Below are 24,624 nucleotides of genomic sequence, written 5' to 3' on the forward strand. Positions count from 1 at the left end.
ACACTATATGTTAATAAAGTAAATACATATTACATGATGTATAAATTTATTGTCACCCTCAACATACAGTTTGCTCACTCACTTTTTTCTTCACAGACAATTACTGATTTTTTTTGTAAAAATATTTACACCATATGTTTAAATTCTGTTCTGAATTGTGGTTTATTCTGTTTAGTATTTCAATAACATTTCTAAATTATTGTGTTCATTAAAGTACTTCTTACACTGAATATCAGTCAAAAAGTCTGCCTAGCAGTTCACTGTAGCCTTTAGTAAGATACTAGTTCCACACATGACCAGTTCATGTATTTCACACTGAAATTAGCCAACAAAAAAAATATATGTATTGGGATATGTAGCTGTGTTGTTTTGGCATGTAAAAAATATTTTCACCTGCATCATAACTACCACATTCTCATTCTTAAGATGGATAATTTATTCCATATGTTTCTCACATATATTTTATGCTCATTTACTTTCATGTACCTATGTTTAATAAATTAAAGTCAGGTGTGTAAGATTCAATATCTTGACATTGCATTACTTACAGATCTGCAATATCTTATTTTATGTTCATGTTTTCCTCATTTTAACAACAGTGCTGGCAGCTATTGCTTATATCATGTGTGCACTTTCAATATATATTAAAGACTGGTTGATAATGCTTACACTTGTATTTTTTGTTAATCTAATTGCTGTTTTAGAACACGTCATGCCAGCAGTGCTTAATAACTTATGTGTGAATATTTTTTACCAGTTGCTGCTTTATACTGATACTTGATTGAAAATGGTGAATAATAACTGATAACACATTGAAACTAAATGTTTCATTCATACATTTATACATGTACAAATAACAAACTTCCAAATCCTAACATGTTCAAAATAATCTACAAACATGACATTTATCTACACTGTATGTACGTTCTATGTGTATATATATTCTTGTAAAACATATGAATCCCACCTCTCAACTTCGCAAGTATGTTCCTATAAATTCGTTCCTGAAAGTTCTGTCAACATTTAAGAAAATGCTCAGTTCGTTATTAACATATGGACTTACTCTCGGGGCCACCTTTCATCAGCGCTTTCAGCGCTTTGGTTTTATATTTGACTCATTACCCTTTATTACAAAACATTAATTTAAATGTTACTGACGGTTAATTGAAACAATTGTTTAAACAGTCGTGGAATTCCTTCAACACCATTGTACAGGTACATTAGCGAGTGACACAAGTCATCACTAGTGAAAATAGCTGATAGAGTTTGTCTTTTTCAATATTGGTATATACGAATGTATTTTTCGCGGTAAATGTCACAGACTCGGCGCAGCTCCAACTCCCCGTGCATTTACGACCGGATCTTTCACTCTTAAAAACAAACATAAACGCCATTCCATCAACTGTATTTTACATTTTATTAAAGGCTTTCAAAATGCCCAATTATTATTTTTTCCAAAACACATGAGGTATGAATACCTCATTATTAATAATGGGTTTTACAAATTGTCTCAATAAGCTTTAGTGAAGAGCACTAATATACCTGATTTACTTGTCAAAATGGCATCAAATTCATATCAATATATTATTTAGAAGAAATCAGTATCGAACAGCAACATAGTATCTTATCAGATCATAGATAACTGGATTGCATTTAAAAAACAATACATTTTGTCTAAAATATATATAACGAAAACAATTGATTATACTTCAAAGAGACCCACCAATACTTGCGTATAACAAGTACACTATCGTTATCATATATAGAGACTATCATGTTCACCAGCCTAATCCAGATTTATGCAAGGACAATAACCACAAGAGCACTATATATATATATATATATATATCGCGTATCTAATAACCCTATCGTTTCATATTAAAGCTGGTCTATAATTACGATTTTGACCATGCTTGGGATGGCTAACAAATATGCCGTGTAGGTAGAACAATAGTTTCAAACAAACTCACACGTAACACCTAAAAAACAACATTCAGACCAAGTTGCCAGAGGATTGGGTAGAAACATGGCCTCTATATAGTTCATTTGAACATCTGACCTAGTATCCTATTGTGTTTATCCATAAACGAATTGGCCCTTGATTTCAAAGAAAAAAACATTCTGACAAAGTTGCATGAGTATTGGTTAGGTACACAAGCATTATTTCTGGTTTGTGAATAAGATTTTTCGTTTATTTAAACTAGTGATATACTCTTTCATCACATCCTTCGCATAATCAAATTACAGCTATATTTCATTAGGACCAACACTCTATTTCTATTCTAGCAGTTGACTTTGTGAACAGGCGCGCATAAAAAACGTAGTTTCAATATGAGCAGCTGCACTCCATAAAGTTTTTCAAATATGTGCACGTGCATTAAATAAGTGTTTCTAATTTAGCAGATGCATTTTACCAATTAATTTCTGATATGTTCAGCTGTAATAATTAATAGTAGTTTAGATATGCTCATTGTCACCTTATATAAAAGAAATTTTAATATGTGTACCTGCACTTTACAAGTAATCCAAATATGACGCACATGAATAAATTAGTTTCAATTTTTGCAGCTATACTACATAAAGTTTGTTTCAACATGTGCAATTGTACATAATCAAACGCCGCCTTCATTTTATCAGGACTGACATTCAGTTTGTAGACATTGTGGCCTTTAAAGTTTCGCAATTTGTCTTTGTGACAGACATTGACCGGGCATGATTTATATTTACTTTACTTGCAGTTTGCGCGACCTTAAGAATATTAGACAAAGTTGTTGTTTTTTTCTAATATTTGACATTGATATTGAGCCTTTTTACCCATCATGGCATGCATTAGTAATTGTAAGGTGTTTTGTAAAAATATTCTGACAAAATATTTTAAAGATTGGAAAGAAAATGTTGATTATGTCGAAAAGCAAAATATTGACGAAGAACGATGTTCGATACGCAAATATAGATACACCTCGTACTCAAACAGCTTAAACACGAAATCTCCCTGCTCCTTTGCTAAGCCTTTTTATATTCACTCCAATAGGTACCACTCGATTGCACTCGCACTTTCTGAACACAAACAGCTTTACGAGATTTACCTCTGAAAACGTCAAACTTAAGTGTGTGTGGTGGGGGGGCGTTTAAATATCACTTTGAAAAAAATAAGAGCTATTTCTAACGAGTCCACATATTTAGATTCCTCAGAAACAGATACAGATATTATGTCTGATGCGAGGTATGCAGAGCCTCGCCAAGAACACCAATACATCGCGGTGGATAGAACTAAGCATAATTCAATTCGACCCTAAATAACTAATATGATTTTTTTTAATGTTTGACAGGCGTATTTTCCACAAACTCAATTAGCCGCCAGTCGTCCCTGTTGCAGTAGCTCATTTTTAGTGTTTCCAGTATATTATTCCGGTGGGAAGTAGAGTATCTTTTTATTATGTATTGTTCATATTCGACCCATTACCCTTTATTACAAAACATTAATTTAAATGTTACTGACGTTTAACTAGAACAATTGTTTTAACAGTCGGGGATTCCTTCAACACAGAAGTACAGGCACGTTAGCGAGGTAAACAAGTCATCACTAGTTAAATAGCTTCGAGAGTATGTCTATTTTTAATATCTGTATGTACGACGGTATGTTTCGCGGTAAATGTCACAGACTGGGCGCAGCTCCAACACGTGCATGTACACACTGGAATCTTAACTCCAAGATCTCTCAGTCTTAAACTAAACCATCACATTAACGCTATTCCATCAACTGTATATTAGATTCTATTAAATGCTTTTAGAAGACTCAATTATTTTTTCTCCAAAGAAACTAAGGTATAAACACCTTATAATAAATAATGGGTTTTACATATTGAATTAAATAGTTTTAATGAAGATGATTTATTTTCTGATGATTTTTTTTTCAAAAACATTACATTCATATCAATATACATTTCAAGTCAATACCTATCAAAAAAACATCAGTGGCGGACCAAGCGGGGGCACAAGGGCACTTGTCCCGAAAGTTGACGGCAAATGGACCCTAAAATTACATTATTTTAACCACAAACGGCTAGATACCAGATGAAAAAAATGCCATAAAATGTCAAAAACTTACATAAACGTATCTCGTAAAGAAAACATTTAGACGAAGTTACGTGAAGGTTGAGAAGAAGAACGTGGCCTGTTGATGGTTAAAGGTTGTTCGAACATTTAACCTCGTAGCCTAGTAACTAGTTACCTAGTGTTATCCATAATCTTTTGGATTGATATCGTATTTATATTTGTGACTTGCTGATCACGCGTTACCCATAATCAAACGTGACCTATATTTCATTGGGACAATCGCCCTGAGCATTTAAATGAAAATGTGGCAAGCCTAAGTGAAATAAAATAATTCAAACCGAGCTAGAAATCATCACAATCAACATTCTTACAAAGTTCCGTGATAACTTGGAAGGAAAATGTGGTTTCTATAGTGTTAGCAAGGTTTTTCAAGCCCTTGGACAAGTGACATTTTTGACAGGACATGACCTTTCTATCAAGCATTTTTCTATTTCGAGAAGACAAACTTTCTAACCGATCTGGGGAATGTAAGTTTTAGCTGTCCCGACGAATTTGGAATAACGGGTTTCGATTGAATATAATAGATACACGCCTTCTGGCCAAGTTGGGGAAAGAATGTTTGGAGAATGTGATGTAAGAGTGTGAAAATACACATCGCTGATGGGAAGATTGACGACCACGAACTCACTGTGTTCAGGCCAGCTAAAATACGACATGCATGCAAATATAATCATGCAAAGCCAAACATTTTTTTTAAATATTTATTTATCACAGGGTAAGTTAAGGCATTCACAGACAGTTAATAAATAACTAAAAAGTAACAGCTTAGAATTTATTCGTCATGAAAAGATGAACAAAGAGCAGCAAACGTATCTTAAAAATATCAGTCTTTGCGGTCTGTAGTCAAAAATGGTTTATATTGACATTTCAGATAAGACTTGTAACGTATGTATGTTCTGTTTTAATGAATGACTTTATTACTATGGGTATGGATGAATTATAGTGTAAAGTTACTTAAAGTAACAAGCAACTGGCATAACTAGCAGCACAAATATGTATGACAGTGTTCACCAACATAGCAAACGTGTAAGTAAACATAACTTCCCTTACTGATGTTTATGCATCTGCATATCAAATATTTACTTTATATATGAACGTATCAGAGTCATTGACAACTTCCTGTAAATAAAACTGTTCCAAATTCAGGAAATCAGGAGGTTTAGGTTCTCAATTCCGCACTCAAAGCCCCTTATGACATGATCAAGCTAAGCGCGATATATTTGTTAAAGCAATCAATTCAATTCATCTGTTATTGGTAAAATGAATTAAATTTAAGCAAGAAAAAATGGCTGAATTAAATATGATACTTAAACCTGTTGAGCTAGAAATATTTCGAGAAATTGAGACAGGTGTTTTTCCCAAACCAGTGGCTTTGAGCCAATGGTTTTCTTACCTAAACGAGGTACCTTGCAGTTATCTAAAAAGAAACTTTATCAAAGCAAATTTAATGCTTTCAAAGGTATAAATGTATTTAAACACAATTGTATTTGAATCTTGCTTGGTTGTACATTTTTTAATTAAACAGTTATATACAGATGGAAAATTCTGTTGATTGAAAAGGAGATAAATTTAGCACAAATTTAATTATATCCTTTAATTAAGTCCATGGTGAGGAATTTATACTTTTCCAATAATTGGAAATGTTTCAGATTGATAAATGAAATCTCTATTCCTAAAATACAACAAAAGTGTTGTTTAGTATATTTCATTACATAAATTTGTATCTGCCGAGCAATCAACATAGTTCCTAATGTTTAACATATTTAAGTACGTAATAAATTTCGTTTTTAATGATTAAGTGCATGAATTGTTAAACAATATCTGGTTATATTGTCCAGATAAATGTTTTATAATCAAAATAAATTATAGGTATCAAAAGTGTTTTGATTAAAATAAATATAAGCAAAAATCATAAAATATTTTTCTTAAGCTACTTTAAAGGCTAGTTCTGTATCCATTAATAGATAACTTAATTAATTTAATTATTATACTATTAAATAGCTTATATTTGTATTATTATGCTCTTTATGAACCATGAACAGTCTTTCCCATAAACTTCTTACTTATATAATGCAATATATATATTTTCAAGACAAAGTAGACATTCAGAACAATTACAATGACATGCAGGGTTCCAAACGTTTGAATGAAATCGACTTCTTACACTAAGCTCAAAGGCACACACTAAACTGAAGTTCATAATGTAAGATTCGGTGTTTCAGAAAAAAATAACATTAACAGTATTTATATTCTGGAATATCACATAAACTGCAAATTTTGAATATATATCTTTTAAATAATCAAACAATCAAATAATCCAAGGTATTAGCTAGCTTCCAATGCACTCATTTTCTTGGAATGAATCCTCCCCCGTCAGTCTATACTGCTTCCGCTTATATCCTGGCAAATTGGTCACTCTGACCCTGTGAACTTCATCATACAGATTCTGTACAGCTGGCGGGATCACCTCGAAACCGCCCATGTGTGCAAGCATGTCGTTGTAGGCCCATTGTCGCGGCCCCATGGAGTGTGCATGGCGGGTGGGAAGCCCCTCTGCAAGCCGGGCCTGGAAGTCCTTCTCTGTGTCCCTCTCCATCTCTGTTTGGTTAGGGAGGGGCATGGAACCATCCAACATCGATAACACGAATCTAACCTGGTTCTCAAATTGGGGAAATGGGCAGATCGTCTTACAGATGCCGATAAATGACAGGGTTGGATACCTGGTGTGAATAATGTGCTTGTACAGGGGAGTTACCCTCTCATCCTCTATATTCACTGCACAGTTTGGAGACAGAAATGGGAAACTGTATCTGTAGCCAGTACACAGCATGATGACATCGACTGGTTCCTCTTTTCCGTTTGTAAATACAGCAGTCTTCTCTGTGAGGCGATCAATACCAGTCTGCTGACACACGTTGCTTGGTAACACAGTTTTGAGACTAGGTTTATTGTGACTGATGATCACCTGCAAATGTACAGAGTTGTACTAAATTCATGCATGTAATGTATTAATTCATGAAAAATTACGTTATGATAAACATGTATAATGCATCAATGTTTAAGTGTTCAACAACAACGAATAAAAGATCATATTTCTGTACACAGTAAGAAAATTATTGAAATGGTATATTATTAAGTATTAACCAGTCACTCTGTTCATACAGCAAATAATGCATGACTTTGCAATACGAACAAAACTAGTTCTTCTACAGCTTTAAACACAGTATTTACATTGCCATATATTTTAACTTGTAACAAGATCACAAAAACAGACTAAGTATTCACCTTGTTTGCCACAGTGGCAATGTCAAGGCTAACATCCTGTCCAGAGGCTGCGGCCCCGAGACAGACGACAACCTTGTCCTTGTACACGTCTGGTACCCGGTAGTCGTGACTGTGGGTTATTTCCCCCTGAAAACTCTTCTCGCCTTCCAGGTGCGGCACCAGCGGAACTGCATAATGGCTGCGTAGAGATATATAAAGATTGAAATAACTCACAGTAAGATTGCCAAGTATATATATTTGTTCAAGTGAGCAAGATGTTAAAAGCATTTTCATTTCATGGATGTCATTCATCACAATCACCTTATATTAATATCATTATTGTGCAAAATCACAAAAATCTTACTTTATTGACATCATAGCATGAATAATTGGTTTTTTCATATGTTTATGTCACTGCCAAGCAGTGGAATCATGTTCCAATGTACCATTACATGTATTTTTTCAATTAATAACTGCAATGAATTCAGCACAAATAGAGGACTTAATGGAACGGGTCGATAGTCTTACTCTTACCCATTACAGACAATGACGGCATCAAACTGTCCAGTCTGTGACTGGTTTTCTGAGCTGTAGGTTACACTCCACTCAGTCCTGGTTCCTGCCTTGACTGGCTCCACCAGGTCAACCCTAGTATTTAACTGGAAATTAGAGTACTCTAGAAATTATATTGAACTTAAGAAATCGTCATTCATTTAAAGATTAATTTAGAAATCAAACATAAGTATTTTCTCCCCATGATTTATTTCTATAAATTTCTTTAGACTTCTTATTTAAATATACATATACATTAGAAACCCACAGGTGATCCATAGAGATACAAGAGCTATTAATCTTCACTCTATAACACTATATTTATAAGTCTTCATACAAAACCAATAAGTAGCAGTAATGTTCATTTAAAAAATAAGATCCTTAGACACTTTTAGAACCAATCTATTTCTAATGTTTAAATTTCCTTTTTTCCATAGCTTTTGAAAACGGTAGGGCTGACAAGTGAATAAGAGCAATGTTGAAAGGTTTAAGTAAAAAACACCTACTTTTAAGTACTTGTGCAGGTCGTAATGTTGGTAGTAATCAGTGAGGTACTGGAGAACATCCTCATGTTTAACAAATGAGGGTAGATTCTGTGGGAACGGGAACCCTGGAAACGCCATCACTTCCTTCGGTAAATTTGTCCTGTCAAGTTTCAGATTACATTCATATCAGTAATAGAACATTATAAGTTTTTACAATGTGTCTTTAGGAAAGATTAGTGAAGGTCATGATGGATTTTCATATCATATCCAGGGTTACAATTCAGGTGTAATTCATCAAACAAAATACATGATAATAATGAGCATTATGCCCTGTTAGTCATTTCCTGAGTTATTTAATGTATAGTTACAATCATACTTAAACATATGCCAATTGTATAAATAAAGTCATGACTTTGATTTTCCAATAGTTCCCTACTTGAGGTTTCTGTACATGCTGGACTGTACGGGTATACCATTCTCCATTGTGCCAATGTGGTCCGTATACCGCCAGGTGCCCCCAACCCCATCCAGCTGCTCGAAGCCAACAGGGTCAAACCTCTCCCCACATGCAGACAGATGCCTCAGGGCACACAGCCCTGCAGCTCCACCTCCTATCACTGCCACCCGGAGCTTCATCATTGCATGGCCTTCAAGGAAAAACAAATATGTAATATAATACAATGTTATTGTGTCATTCTTACAAATGTACATATTTTGTGGAAAATGCATGAAATCATCTCCAAAAATTACATGTAATATGTTGCTAATATGAAAAATATCTGAATCCAAAGTATCTTTCTTTAAATCCTTATTTATGTTACTAAAAATACCCTCAATAGTGGTGTATCACAGTATGCTAGTGTAGTAAAGAACCAACTGCCAATAACTAGTCTATAATTACATGTAAAGCTCAGTCGATAGAGCTCTGAGCTAATGTAGTTTGGTAAAGAACCATTTGCCAGTAACTATTCTATACATTTTTGTAGTTATATCATGTGTAGCTCAGTCAGTAGAGCTCTGTGCTAGTGCAGTGTGGTAAAGAACCATCTGCCTGTTACTAGTCTATAGTTATGTCATGTGTAGCTCAGTCGGTATGGCTTTTTTTGCCAGTAACTGCTCTATAATTATGTCATGGAAAGCTCAGTTGGTAAAGTTATGTGCTAGTGAAGTGTAGTAAAGAACCATTAGCCAGTAACTTGTCTATAATAGCGTCATGTAAAGCACAGTCAGCAGAGCTCTGTGCTAGAGTAGTGCACAGGGTCATGGTACGTTGTTTTGACACAAGCATTTGACCACACCCCTCCACCTCCCCCCATTTAAATAAAATAATAATCCAAGGCTTATAAATAATGATGGGGGCACTGTTACAATTGATAACTTACAAAAAAATGAATTTTTATTTTATTTTCTTTGTAACGTGTTTTTTTTTTTATTTTGTTTGCATTTGTTTTCGGTAAAAGTGTCCATTTTCTTGAATATTTGTATTAACTCAACAAGGAAAGCCCAAAATTGTAGAGTTTAATTGAGATTTGACAAAGTTATGGCCACTAATACATGGTCATCTCAGCAAATATGGGAAAATACAGGGGCAAGTCGTCACCCTTAAAGATAATAGAATAAAAAAATAAGAAATTTTAAGTTATCATTAGTAACAGTTCCCCCATGATAATAAATAAGCCTGGGATTTTTTTTTAAATGGGATGGAGGGGCGGGGACAAAGGGGTGTGTCAAAACAACGCATCCTGTCCCTGTGGTGTAGTGTTGAAGAACCATTTGCCAGTGATGAGACTAGTTATGTCACTTGAAGCTCATTAGGTAAAGCTATGCGCTGATTAACTTTTATTCTTCACTTAATCTGCAAATATATACAATGTAGCACTAGTAAACACAATATCAAACTGATGGTGTTAAAAATCAGGACATTAACTATATTACATGTAGTCTGTAGTCATAACACGCGGTGACATGATCGCATGTGTTCGACAGAAGTTGCATAACAACACGTTATACTTAGAAGTAACATTTCTAAAAGCATAGTCATCGATTACATCCAAAGGAAGAATTCTGTAGTACAGTGTATGTATCAAAGAATAATAATCATGTTGTTATTGATTAGTTCGTAAGAACAGTGCTAAAATGTTTGACATCATATTAAAGACAATTGTTCATAGAGTCAAAGTTTTGTATCTATTCATGTAAATCAATAAATAAACTGTTACTTACCTTCAGTAACTGAATGATCAACAGGCAACTGTCAAATTGACCGCATTAAGAAATTAAGGGCAAATTAGAGACTAAGGGAGGTAACTGTGAAATTGTTTGAAGTGGCACGGCTACACACCACTTTTTAATCCTCATTTTTTCATTAATTTAGGTCCGTTATAAATGTAGAGAGACGTATTATTTATAACTGTTCATTGAAATTGTAAATACAATATTTTATATTTATTTATATTTGTTCTACTTTCTTTATAAAATATTACTCTTAGTCTAAATTTGCTTGTTCAAAGCTGCTTTACCATGAGGTTGGTAGTGCGTCCAAATTGTTATATTTCATGTTAACTCCATCGACAAACTTTACTAGAGTAAACGGTACTGATATTTATAAATGCAAAAATAAACCAGATGATTTTGGTTTTTAAAAAGATTATTCGTCAATAAAACAATATCTTTAACTACATGTATAAAATGTGCGCCCAATGCCGTCTAACATCAAATCCTAGAACCGTCCCTGAATCTGAAACACATAATGGCATGAAGAGAACTCTGGTTTCCAAACAACGTATCTAGTTACCGAGTATTTGATCCGATTATGTCCAATATTGGTACTGAACCTAGATTTTAAGTTCGATAGAATTCCGTTATAAACTTTAGCCTACACTGTAGACATTTTTTTTTAATTCCAACCCGACATGACCTAATTGTTTTCCTGCAACTTGAAAAAACAGCAACATTCTAGTCAAGTTTAAACATTGTTAAACCAGTATGAACTATTTCTTTTTATATTTTCATCTCGAGTCTTACTTTCCGACTCTCTTCTCTATTAATCTGTCACGCGTAAAGAAAACATGTCAGTCGATCAGGTTTCGTGAGGATTGGGGAAAAACGTGGCCATAACAGGGAAACTTCTTCATTAAGCTAATGCTTCTTGGTATCATATACCCGACAGTAAATAAAGATCTTTTTATATTGAATCTTGGTTAACAATGTAATTGCAACATCTGAACTAGTAACTTACGTTTTGATACATACCCGAACAGGTACTAGATTTGATTACACAAATATTTAGAACATGTTCCGTAAGGTTTGTAGGATAAGGCGGTTTTTATTTTGAAGTGTAAACAAGGCTCTGATTACCATCGGATAGGTTGATAGACAAAGTCGGGCTCTGAGCCCTTCTTTGGGGTTAACGTCCCAGGTGACGCACACAGAGCACGATCGCCTACCATTTAACATGCGGCTGACCCATCTTCTCTTCCCTCGATTGTGTAATGCTTTAAATATTGTTGTTACACGGGCACTTTTGGGGATGGATTATTTTCTGTCTTCAAACCTTGACTTTAACTCTAACCCCAAGGTTTTGCTAATATCGTAACAGTTGAACTACTGTTAGATTAAACTAATAATCTGACCAAGTTCCTAGTCTAAAATAATAGACGTGTTATACGGGATTCTTCCAATCCCAAACGTCTAAACGAGGAGTGAAAGCGGTAAGGTATTAGTTTGACATCATATTAAAGACAATTGTTCATAGAGTCAAAGTTTTGTATCTATTCATGTAAATCAATAAATAAACTGTTACTTACCTTCAGTAACTGAATGATCAACAGGCAACTGTCAAATTGACCGCATTAAGAAATTAAGGGCAAATTAGAGACTAAGGGAGGTAACTGTGAAATTGTTTGAAGTGGCACGGCTACACACCACTTTTTAATCCTCATTTTTTCATTAATTTAGGTCCGTTATAAATGTAGAGAGACGTATTATTTATAACTGTTCATTGAAATTGTAAATACAATATTTTATATTTATTTATATTTGTTCTACTTTCTTTATAAAATATTACTCTTAGTCTAAATTTGCTTGTTCAAAGCTGCTTTACCATGAGGTTGGTAGTGCGTCCAAATTGTTATATTTCATGTTAACTCCATCGACAAACTTTACTAGAGTAAACGGTACTGATATTTATAAATGCAAAAATAAACCAGATGATTTTGGTTTTTAAAAAGATTATTCGTCAATAAAACAATATCTTTAACTACATGTATAAAATGTGCGCCCAATGCCGTCTAACATCAAATCCTAGAACCGTCCCTGAATCTGAAACACATAATGGCATGAAGAGAACTCTGGTTTCCAAACAACGTATCTAGTTACCGAGTATTTGATCCGATTATGTCCAATATTGGTACTGAACCTAGATTTTAAGTTCGATAGAATTCCGTTATAAACTTTAGCCTACACTGTAGACATTTTTTTTTAATTCCAACCCGACATGACCTAATTGTTTTCCTGCAACTTGAAAAAACAGCAACATTCTAGTCAAGTTTAAACATTGTTAAACCAGTATGAACTATTTCTTTTTATATTTTCATCTCGAGTCTTACTTTCCGACTCTCTTCTCTATTAATCTGTCACGCGTAAAGAAAACATGTCAGTCGATCAGGTTTCGTGAGGATTGGGGAAAAACGTGGCCATAACAGGGAAACTTCTTCATTAAGCTAATGCTTCTTGGTATCATATACCCGACAGTAAATAAAGATCTTTTTATATTGAATCTTGGTTAACAATGTAATTGCAACATCTGAACTAGTAACTTACGTTTTGATACATACCCGAACAGGTACTAGATTTGATTACACAAATATTTAGAACATGTTCCGTAAGGTTTGTAGGATAAGGCGGCTTTTATTTTGAAGTGTAAACAAGGCTCTGATTACCATCGGATAGGTTGATAGACAAAGTCGGGCTCTGAGCCCTTCTTTGGGGTTAACGTCCCAGGTGACGCACACAGAGCACGATCGCCTACCATTTAACATGCGGCTGACCCATCTTCTCTTCCCTCGATTGTGTAATGCTTTAAATATTGTTGTTACACGGGCACTTTTGGGGATGGATTATTTTCTGTCTTCAAACCTTGACTTTAACTCTAACCCCAAGGTTTTGCTAATATCGTAACAGTTGAACTACTGTTAGATTAAACTAATAATCTGAACAAGTTCCTAGTCTAAAATAATAGACGTGTTATACGGGATTCTTCCAATCCCAAACGTCTAAACGGGTTTGTGCAAAAAAAACGGGGCTGTTTTAAATATTGAAATTGTATTAAGTGTTGTGTTTTAAAGTTGAAATGGATAATAAAGGTTTATATTCATATTTTACCATGTAAGTGAAAAGCTATTTTGCACAAAACAAGCAGTTAATGCATTAAAACACATTATTTACCTTTCCAATACACGACCTCTAAACGCCAGCTCCACCACTTAACGGTGGTGCAAAGAAAAAGAGCTGTCGACACTTCCGTGGTGGAGCTGTGCCCTATGTTTACATGAACAAACGTAGGTATGATTTATATTTTATTTGATAATTTCATTTAACGGACATATTTCGAAAATCGGAGAATGTGGTACCGTGTAAGAACACTTCTACTGTATGCTGGTTATTATTTCGTTTCAATATTGCGCAAACTGTGTTGCCAGAAGCTTTTCTCCCGAATCGGACTTGTGCATATTTTTAGATCTGATTGCATAGCAAGTACATTTCGGTGCTCACACACCACGTAAGAACGTTCTCACGCATGCAAACATAACTTTTATGTATAGTACCTATGCCGGATCACAACATTACTGACAAGCACTTCTTAAAAAGCAAAAATGCACATATTTATGAAAGTGGTGGCGCTGTTGCCCTAGTGGTTGCGCTGTCGAATAGTCGTGGCGCTATCGAGTATTTTTTGCGCTTGAAGTATTTAAATATAAAAAGTTAACGCTTTTGGAATGAATACAAAAGTTGTTATGTTTATCATTCATTGAACAGTATGCTGATTATACATACTATTTGCGGAAACAAAACTACGCGAACTACCTTAACCTTATTTGTCATAAGGACCCCATTGGAAATAAGTTGAATAACTTTAATGGGTTATCCTGTGTTATATATTTGTCACATTGTATTAAATCTTTGTTAACGCACGTATATATCCAAAGCATTCTAATGATGTTGTGCTTTAGTATAGATATCATCACTAATACTTTATTAATCAGTCTGTGTTATAACTTTATGAGATATTTGGTTTGTTACTATGACATATATATGCACGAATAAATCTATCTATCTACCTACCTGCCTGCCTGCCTGCCTGCCCGCCCGCCCCTGCCTGCCCGCCCGCCCGCCCGCCCCTGCCTGCCCGCCTACCTACCTATCTATCTACTAAAAACTATTTCGAAAACAAACAGCCAGGTGCTGTTAATTTTTACCATAGAACTATAAGTATCTATTATACGTTTCTGGTTATGAATGAGGTATTCTTGCATACAGGACGTGTGTTTCCGGTCATTTGACCGGTGCTGGATAACGCATCTTACACCACCATGTAAGATGAGTTACGCGCAACAACGCGCTACTTCTTATTTCTTTTATTGTATGGTTTATTGTAAGTACATTATTTTATTTAAATAAAGCGCAACCAAATTTATAAGTATGCAATTAATTAAAACAGATAATGAATAATCGTAAAAACGCGATTTAAATAGTGACTATTTGACATCAATAGTGAACATTAAAATTACTGCGCTTTATGATGTCAGTAAACAACGTTTCACGCGCTTTTTGGTAATATGTACAAAGGTCTGTTTTCTACGTCAATTCTTCCTCAAATTGATAATTTTAGATACAAGCATATGCAAGAAAAAATATCAATCATTTTTTTTTTCGGTCCGGATCAAATAATCCGTCCTTTGGTCACACTATGTGGCCGGTAACTCGGCAAAGCTCGTTACCGGCTTACGCGCGTGCACTCGGGTCGGATTTTTCTATCTGTTCCGGACACACATGATATATACTTAAAGTTATATGGTAAATTAACAGCATCTAGCCCTTTGTTATCGAAATAGTTTTCTGTACGGTTAAGGTAGTTCGCGTAGTTTTGTTTCCGTAAGTAGTATGCATAATCAGCATAATGTTTAAAGGAATGAATTGCGGTGTTAAAGTCCTTTTCGGGGTATGAACGCAATAGGGCTGGTCAAAGTGTGTGGAGGACTCCACGCGTACTTCGACCAGCCCAATTGCGTTCATATCCCCGATAATGACATTAACCACGCAATTCATTACTTATATTTACACCATAAGTTTATTATTTCAATCAATAATTGTTAAAAAAATATTTTATTTAAGAAAAAAGTTTCAGTAACCCATTCGGTAAATAGAACGACCCGAGTGTAACAAGAAACATTTTTTTCAAATGACGTCACAATAACGCGGGAAAAGATTAACCACTTGAAATCACTTTTAAATGTAACACTTATGTCAACGATACATTTAAAATATAATATATTTTTTTAAAATGTTGATTTATATTTTAAGGACCTTCTGACATAATACAAACAATAACAAGATCAATAGTTTGCATGTATATTGTTATGCGATGAATTGTGATCCGAACATCTCCGAAGATGTTGCGTTCATCGATTGATAAACGCAATTGCCTAAAGGCAGTTTGTTTAGGGAATGGAAGTTGAGGTATAAATATTGAATGATACACATAGCAACTTTTGCTCGTATTCAATCCAAAAGCGTTAACATTTTATATTACTTCAAGCGCAAAACATACTCGATAGCGCTACCACTACTAGACAGCGCAACCACTAGGGCAAACGCGCCACCACTTTCATAAATATGTGCATTTTTTTCCTTTTTAAGAAGTGCTTATCAGTTTTGTTGTGTTCCGGCATAGGTATTATACATAACAATTATGCTTGCATGCGTGAAAATGTTCTTACGTGGTGTGTAAGCACCGAAATGTACTTGCTATGCTATCAGATCTCAAAATATGCACAAGTCCGATTCGGGAGAAAAGCTCCTGGCACCACAGTTTGCACAATTTTGAAACGAAATAGTAACCAGCATACAGCAGAAGTGTTCTTACACGGTACCACATTCTCCGATTTTCGAAATATGTCCGTTAAATGAAATTATCAAATAAAATATAAATCATACTTACGTTTGTTCATGTAAACATAGGGCACAGCTCCACCACGGAAGTGTCGACAGCTCTTTTTCTTTGCACCACCGTAAAGTGGTGGAGCTGGCGTTTACAGGCCGTGCAATAAAACGAAAGTTGACTGTTAGCATTGGTGAACAATTATACCAAGCGGAACAAATCGACCCAATCGTAATAACTCGGCCAGCTCCGACAAGCTTCGAAACAGACCTCGTAAATAAAATCGTAACAACTCGGCCATGGCCGAAATGTTCCGATTGTTTTAAAATTGTGCCCTGAAGCCTTGCAGGTGCCCTTCATGTATATATCGTTAGGTTTTGACAGAATGAAATGAAGAAAACCCTTCAAACTCATAATTATTCGTTGGATATTTATTTTGTGTGTGCGGAACTAATGTAAAATAACATTATCTGGTATTCTTTCTTGTTTTTATGATATTTTATAGACGCTATATGCTTTAACCCGGAATTCCTATCGGAATAACTACCCACTTTTGATACTAAACAATTTATACGTGAAGGATTTGCCATAACAAAAATCGTAAAAAAAATCGGTAAACGTACAATAATTTGGACTTACTAAGTTCCGTGTTGATTCGTTAGATCAGGCGGCATTTTTTTAGCGTTAACAAGGTTTTCCTTATATTTAAACTTGTGAACTGCTGTTTGGTCGTGACCTTTGTTTCATTCGGACAAACATAAATTATGTCCTCGGAACAAATCACAACAATTATTTCCGAATGTTTTAACAAATGAGTTTCTTTTTTTGAACAGACATACTCCAAAATCGAACTTGACCTAGATTGTTGTTTTTGGACTAGGGCACTTGTGGCCTAGTTCATAGCCATAACCGCGATGTCTGCATTTTCAAGCCGCATCTGAGGGTTCACTGACGTAATGTATTCATACGCTGTATTTTTAACAATTAAGCTTATGCCCTTGTGATTAACCGTACAGAACTCATAATGAAATTATGTCGATTTTGTAAACATTTTGAAAATGTTTAATGAGAAGTTCTTCGAAAATATAGCATATAGAACGGGTGTTTTCGTTTGCCTTATCTAGTGATCTAATTGTTTACTTTAAATTGAAATCAAATCTGACCTTGATGCCATGTCTATAGATCTATACACACCTTCTGACCAAATTTGATAAAGAATGTGTTAGCTAGAGTGTTTAAAAACAAAACATTACGGAAGATGCCACGTCTATAAAAGACTGGTACGTCTACAACAGACTAGTACGAACAACTGTGTTCAGGTGAGCTAATACACCATGCAAGCTAATTCTATCGGGCAAAAAATAAAAAAGTGTATTTATTCACAACAGGATAGATTAAGGTATAAACAAATAAATGATTAACAAATTCAAATATAAGCTCGAATTTACTGATCATTGTCGATTTACAAAAAAAGGTTCTAAGACGAGCAGCAAATCATAAGAAGAAAACATTTTTAAAATGATCTATTTATTGGCATAACGCTTTGAATAATCATAATGCTTACTTAATTTATTTTAACATGTGTTCAACTTTTTTATTTTCGATATACAGTCAAACCCCGTTGGCTGGAACTCGCTTGGCTCGATTTCCTCATTGGCTCGAATCGGATGTCGAAGACCGATTTCTTTAAACCGAAAAGTATTTTTAGAAATTTAAAATCTGCTAACAATAACGCCTGAAGAGAATCAACGCATTTACTGATTTCTAGTTAATTCTACTATGACATTATTCTGTTTTACTAATGAAATGTGGTGTTTTTATTTTGGTAAACTATCATCAGATTATATTTTCTATACGTATTTTTATTATCTAAGCCTCTTATAGCAATCAAAAACATTGTATAAAAGCATATCGATAACATTTATAAGACAGTCATTAATTGACCTTCTAAACTAATTTGAGAGCTACTTTTGTCTGTATAAAGTTGTATCTGTTGACGGTCCATACTGAATGCTTAGATTTGATACATTTGGTGTTAAATAAGTATCCCATGTGTTCGTTCTTATAAATGAACTACCAGTATAACATACCGATTATTTTATTGATGCTGAATCATGGTGATAACAATCACAGCTATTAGTGTAACGTAATCCATGAAATGAGTGTACTTTGCTGGTCTTTCTGACGTCAATGACAAGTACAACATGTGCTCATTTTCAGCGCCAAAATACATATTCGATCGTAATACCAAACATAAAACCTATTGAAGAAATGATTTAATGACAGAAAAATCATACCAAAAGCCTGTGACTAATTATAACATATATATTAGGATGCAATAAAGAACTTATGGTGTTTGATGCACTGATTTTGATCATCACTAGTATTGGCTAGCTTTCAGTGAGCTCAATTTCTTCAAATGAATCCTCCCCTGTCAGTCTATACTGCTTCCGCTTGTATCCTGGCAGGTCGGTCACTCTGACCCTGTGAACTTCATCATACAGATTCTGTATAGCTGGCGGGATCGCCTCGAAACCGCCCATGTGTGCAAGCATGTCGTTGTAGGCCCATTGTCGGGGCCCCATGAGGTGGGCATGACGGACAGGAAGCCCCTCCATCAAGCGGGCCCGGAAGTCCTCCTCCGTGTCCGTCTCCATCTCCGCCTCGCTTGGTAGAGATAGGGAACCATCCAGCGTCGCCAAAACAAACTTTAACTGGTTCTGGAACTGGGGAAACGGGCAGATCGTCTTACAGATGCCGATAAATGACAGGGTTGGATACCTTGTGTGAATAATGTGTTTGTACAGGGGAGTTACCCTCTCATCCTCTATATTCAACGCACAGTTTGGAGACAGAAATGGGAAACTGTATCTGTAGCCAGTGCACAGCATGATGACATCGACTGGTTCCTCTTTTCCGTTTGTAAACACAGCAGTTTTCTCTGTGAGGCGAGCAATACCAGTCTGCTGACACACGTTGCTTGGTAACACAGTTTCGAGACTAGGTTTATTGTGGCTAAGAATCACCTGCAAACGAAGGGAACGTTGAACATGTATTGCGTTTATTTGTACCTCTTACTCCTTTTTACGGAAAGTACACGTTGGTAAATAAACATGCAAACTTAATTAATCCTACCTCGAAGTAATTTGGTATATATGGTACGTACACTATAGTATAAACAACCTCATAGAAAATAGTTTGCAATGTCCCAACAAAGACCTTTCTCAGTAAGTCAGTAGGTCAAACACTATTGCTGTGACTGAGTGATGAACAAATAGCATGCTATAAATATTTCTAATGTAAGTCGGACAGCTGAAAAAAGTTGACCTTCAGATGTCAAATAAACAGTGTTCACCTTTTTTGCTGAAGTAGCAATGTCAAGGCTGACATCCTGTCCGGAGGCTGCGGCCCCGAGACAGACGACAACCTTGTCCTTGTACACGTCTGGTACCCGGTAGTCATGACTGTGGGTTATTTCCCCCTTAAAACTCTCCTCACCTTTCATGTGCGCAACCAGCGGAACTGAATAATGGCTGGGAACGAATATGGATAATATATCGTCTGTTGAAGGTACAGTGTGTGTATATATCACGTGATAAATTACGTCATATATGCTTCGTCGGAAGGTAACATTTTGCTTAAAATGAAGACTTTAAAAAAAGAGCAAACTATTGCTTTCGGACATAGCACTTATAACGCAATTTATCACGTGGTATAGAAACACTGAGGTACACTGTTATCAAATTCAAAGAGCATTAGGAAACAAGAGTCAACTCTGGAAAGTCGGAATCAACATGGCTGATTATCGAACCGGAATGATGCCCATACGCATTCGGACCCAATCTGGTGATGATTGGACAAAGAATTCTAAAATTATTGATGGGACAAGATCAAATTTGGTAATACTTGTTGATCGGACAATACCGATTTAAAGTAATTTCCTTAATTAAAGGGCCATAACTCTCGAGTGACTCAAGTTATAATGTTAGTAATTGAACTCTTCCGTTAGGTAGTATGCCCATACACATTCTCACTAAATTTGGTGATACTTGGACAAATAATTCTAAAGTTCTTGATCTGACAGTACAGATTTAAGGTAACTTATAAAGTTAACGTGCGACAACACTCGAGTGGCTCAGGCAATGTAGCTGGTTATCGGACTTGTCCAAGATATCCATACACACTCTGACTTTACATATTTGGTGATGATTGGACAATCTTAAATTAATGCTTGGCGATTTTTTTTTAATCGGTTAAAGGGCATAATTCAACAATTATTTTAGCCAAACTAAAGTAATTAACTTTGATAAATATGCGTGCATTATCATTGACAATTTGTCTACTAAGTTCCATGCGAGTATCCTAAATTGATGGTGAGAAATGGTCTGTCTATGGTGTTGCATGACACCAACACAGCTCCAGTCCCTCTAACAATGTCCAGATTATGCCATTACGTTTTGGTATTATTAAAGAATAACACCAGAAAACATATCTGCAGCTTAAAAAAGTTTATTTTGTTAACATTTTTTTTCCTACTGATAAAAATGTCACATTATACAACTTAATATATAGGTACGCTTACCCGTTACAGACTATGACTGCATCAAACTGCCCAGTTTGTGTATGGTTCTCAGAGCTGTAGGTTACACTCCACTGAGTCTTCGCTCCTTCTGTAACAGGCTCCACCAGATCGACCTTGGTCCTCAACTGGAAATGAGTTCATAACACGTTTTTATCACAATTTAGATCGGACATTAATCAATTTTGTTTACAATTTGTATTGGTCTATACGTTTTTATAAGATTCGACCAGTAAACAAAAAGCTTGATTTATATGTACATATAAATATTTGATTCACAGCTTTCTTGATTCAGTGTCCATTGAATTTACCTGTAAACTGAACCAACACTACAAAAATTTCAATAGCCTAACTAACATTGTTTGCTTCATAGAGAATTGATGTCTCATTTACACTTGATCACTAATTTTAAATGTTGATGTTTTATTACTGAACAAAAGTATTGTGTTCACATTGTACACAGAGTTGATTTTTCTACGTCTGACCCAATAAAAGGCGTCCCTTTAAATCTCAACATCACTTTCACAGACCATGTCTACTGGAAAGGTCACTTTACTTGTCCTTACTTTTAAGTACTTGTACTGGCCATAATGTTGATAATAATCCTCGAGGTACTGAAGAACATCCTCATGTCTGACAAAGGAAGGTAGATTCCGTGGAAACGGGAACCCTGGAAACGCCATCACTTCCTTCGGTATGTTTGTCCTGCAAATGGGCATAGTTCGTTCATAAGATCACGGCAAATTGTACCTTTAAGATATTGATATTAGGTCATTGAAGATCATAAAGGCCATATCCAGGGTTACAATTGGGCATTTCAGTAAGTTTTAGTCGTAACCTCAATTAACTTAAATGTGTATACACGTACGTCACAAATGGCAAACTATTGTTTATTTTTATTTCCTCAACCATGTGTTTATTTCTAATACTGGTTCAAGTTCAATTCTCACGAATATGCAGCCAAATAACGCAAGTATGACACTAAGATCATTTCATTTTACGACTAAAACCAACTAAAATCTTCATTGAAACGGCACCCAGCTGCAATTCATCACATAAAATACATGTTAATGGTAATATATTAGGCATTTTATTGCACTTAAAGTCATTGCCAATATAATAAATAAAGTAACGACTTCGTAATTCAAATAGTTCCCCTACTTGAGGTTTTTGTACATGCTGGAATGTACTGATATTCCATTCGCCATGGTGCCTTTATGGTCCGTGTACCGCCAGGTGCCCCCGATCCCGTTCAGCTGCTCAAAACCCACGGGCTCAAACCTCTCCCCACATGCTGACAGAAGCCTCAGGGCGCAAAGCCCGGCGGCTCCACCCCCGATCACTGCTACCCGTAACTTCATCATTGTAAGGCCTTTAATGAACAACATACTTGTTAGACATTGTTCTTCTGCCAAACATATGTATGACATACATTTCAGAGAAAACATTACCTGCATGCCCATAAATAGTGTATATTATACATTGATTTTATGAACACTATCTGTAAAAAATGTTTCTTAGAAATATGACTGCCACCTAAAATCTCTCACTAGTAGTGAATAATGGTAGTATAGTGAAGAACCATCTGCCTGTTATTGGTCCATATGTACATGACATGTGGAGCTTAGTCGGTAGAGCTCTGTGCTAGTGTAGTGTGGCGAAGGACCATGTGCCTGTTTCTAGTCTATACGTATGTCATGTGTAGCTCAGTTGGTAGGGCTCTGAGGCAGATTTGTGAATAACCATCTGCCTGTTACTGGTCTATATGTATGTCAGTCATATGGCAATGTTTCTGATTAAACAAGAGCTATCATAGAACTGATGAATACCCCCCCCCCCCCCCAAAAAAAAACACACAAAAAAAAACACATGGACACAGAAATGGTAAAATGTCGTGCTATAAGCTTGTGCGTTATAGAACGCACCATTATTATGCCGTTGTTAAGAACGCATGGATAATTTTAGACCTTCATGTGTATCAAGTAAGCCTGAAGTTTCTTCTGACCATTTTTACGTGTAAAGGGCCATAACTTTTGTAATAACGAGTGTTATACTTTTTTCAGATCAGTTTAACATAGTAGAAGGCCTTAATTTAGATTAGAAGCAGTTAAATGTCACACAAAATGCAGATACTAGACAACATCCATATTAAGTTTAAGGGTGTTTGTGTGATACATTTGTAGCTGCGACACAATAACTATCAGAACATTGATGACCGAGTATTGTTCCATAAAGTTTGGGAGACCAAGTGAAATGTCATACAAATGGTTCTAACGGTTACCACCATTTCTATGACGTTTCAGGAGTGTACGTACAGTTCTTTTGGAAATACATGCGACACAATTTGTTTAAGGCTATCTTTTACTCATTGAAGGGACATAACTTTTGTTAGAACTAGTGCAATCTCAAAAAAATCATGTGCACACTTTCCATGCCGATCAACATTAGATCGAACGAATCACTTAATATTTCTAGCAGTACAATAATCCCCTATTGGTTGTGTTGCCATAGTATTGCAACTTTTCAAGGGTATGCATTATTTCATTATTAGGCCCTAACTACTCACAGACAAAGTATCATAAACCTCGCTTGCATACTTCTTCAGTTAACGCACCCATTTTGGACAGACAGATAACCACACTATGTATGCTATTTATTTTTGGTAGTCTGTGCTTGTATCGCAAACCGTCGATGTCAGACACACCCTTTTTATTTTTTTATCTTAGTCTTTAGACAAAATGTTGATAAATCTTTTAACATATCACCTGCATAGTGGATTTGAATTATGATTAACTGAAAAGAGATACATGTAGAACTCTTCATAATATTTGTGATAACTTAAGCCTTGGAAATATTATCTCTGAACACACGTTTTATGAACAACTGCATGCCCACACTTAGTGATGTAATCCTCACCAATGCAAGGTATTCTATGTGTAAAACTACCCGCTTTAATGGCGGCCTTGGCGACTGTCACAACCTTATAGCAACTAGTATAAGAGAACAATGGGGACCATTTATAAAAAAACAACATTATTTTATTAAAAAAGGATATCACTTTGAGGTCATACAAGACTTTTGACAACATATTTTAATGAACATCTTTCTCATGTACCGTTCCATATCGCACATATTTTGAGGACATGGATGAAATATATTTTGCTCACGAACATCTTTTAAACCAAGTCATTGACGAGCATGCCCAAGTAAAACAGAACCCCCGAAAAGGAATCCCCAACCTTGCATGGACTCTAGGTACCATAGACTTATAAACAATACAAGCCGTCCAATCAAGAACACTGGAAATCAGAACATTGCAAACTGGTTAAGCTACTCACATTTCAGAAATGTCAGCTGATTTTCGTTTCACCACGGTCACTGATTAAGATATTTGAACATATACTGATATGTTAAAACCAAAACTAACAACTGAAATAGATCTGATTCCCCCAAGATCACCATTGCTTGCA

The 24,624-nt window shown here is 35.4% G+C and overlaps 1 protein-coding gene across 1 annotated transcript; it reads right to left on the minus strand.

Moving 5' to 3' along the window:
• Nucleotides 1–4,380: 4,380 nt before the first annotated feature.
• Nucleotides 4,381–22,515, minus strand: LOC128244513 (uncharacterized). Its single transcript, XM_052962515.1, has 10 exons — nucleotides 22,316–22,515; nucleotides 21,721–21,859; nucleotides 21,158–21,282; nucleotides 19,931–20,108; nucleotides 18,971–19,601; nucleotides 8,854–9,064; nucleotides 8,439–8,577; nucleotides 7,915–8,039; nucleotides 7,402–7,579; nucleotides 4,381–7,081 (listed from the first exon to the last, which is right to left on the minus strand). Exons 1-10 carry the CDS (start codon nucleotides 22,513–22,515, stop codon nucleotides 6,446–6,448), a joined length of 2,562 nt encoding a protein of 853 aa, XP_052818475.1. The 3' UTR covers nucleotides 4,381–6,445.
• Between the last annotated feature and the right edge of the window lie 2,109 nt (nucleotides 22,516–24,624).

Source organism: Mya arenaria, chromosome 8 (genome assembly GCF_026914265.1).
Source record: "Mya arenaria isolate MELC-2E11 chromosome 8, ASM2691426v1".
Lineage (NCBI taxonomy): Eukaryota > Metazoa > Mollusca > Bivalvia > Myida > Myidae > Mya > Mya arenaria.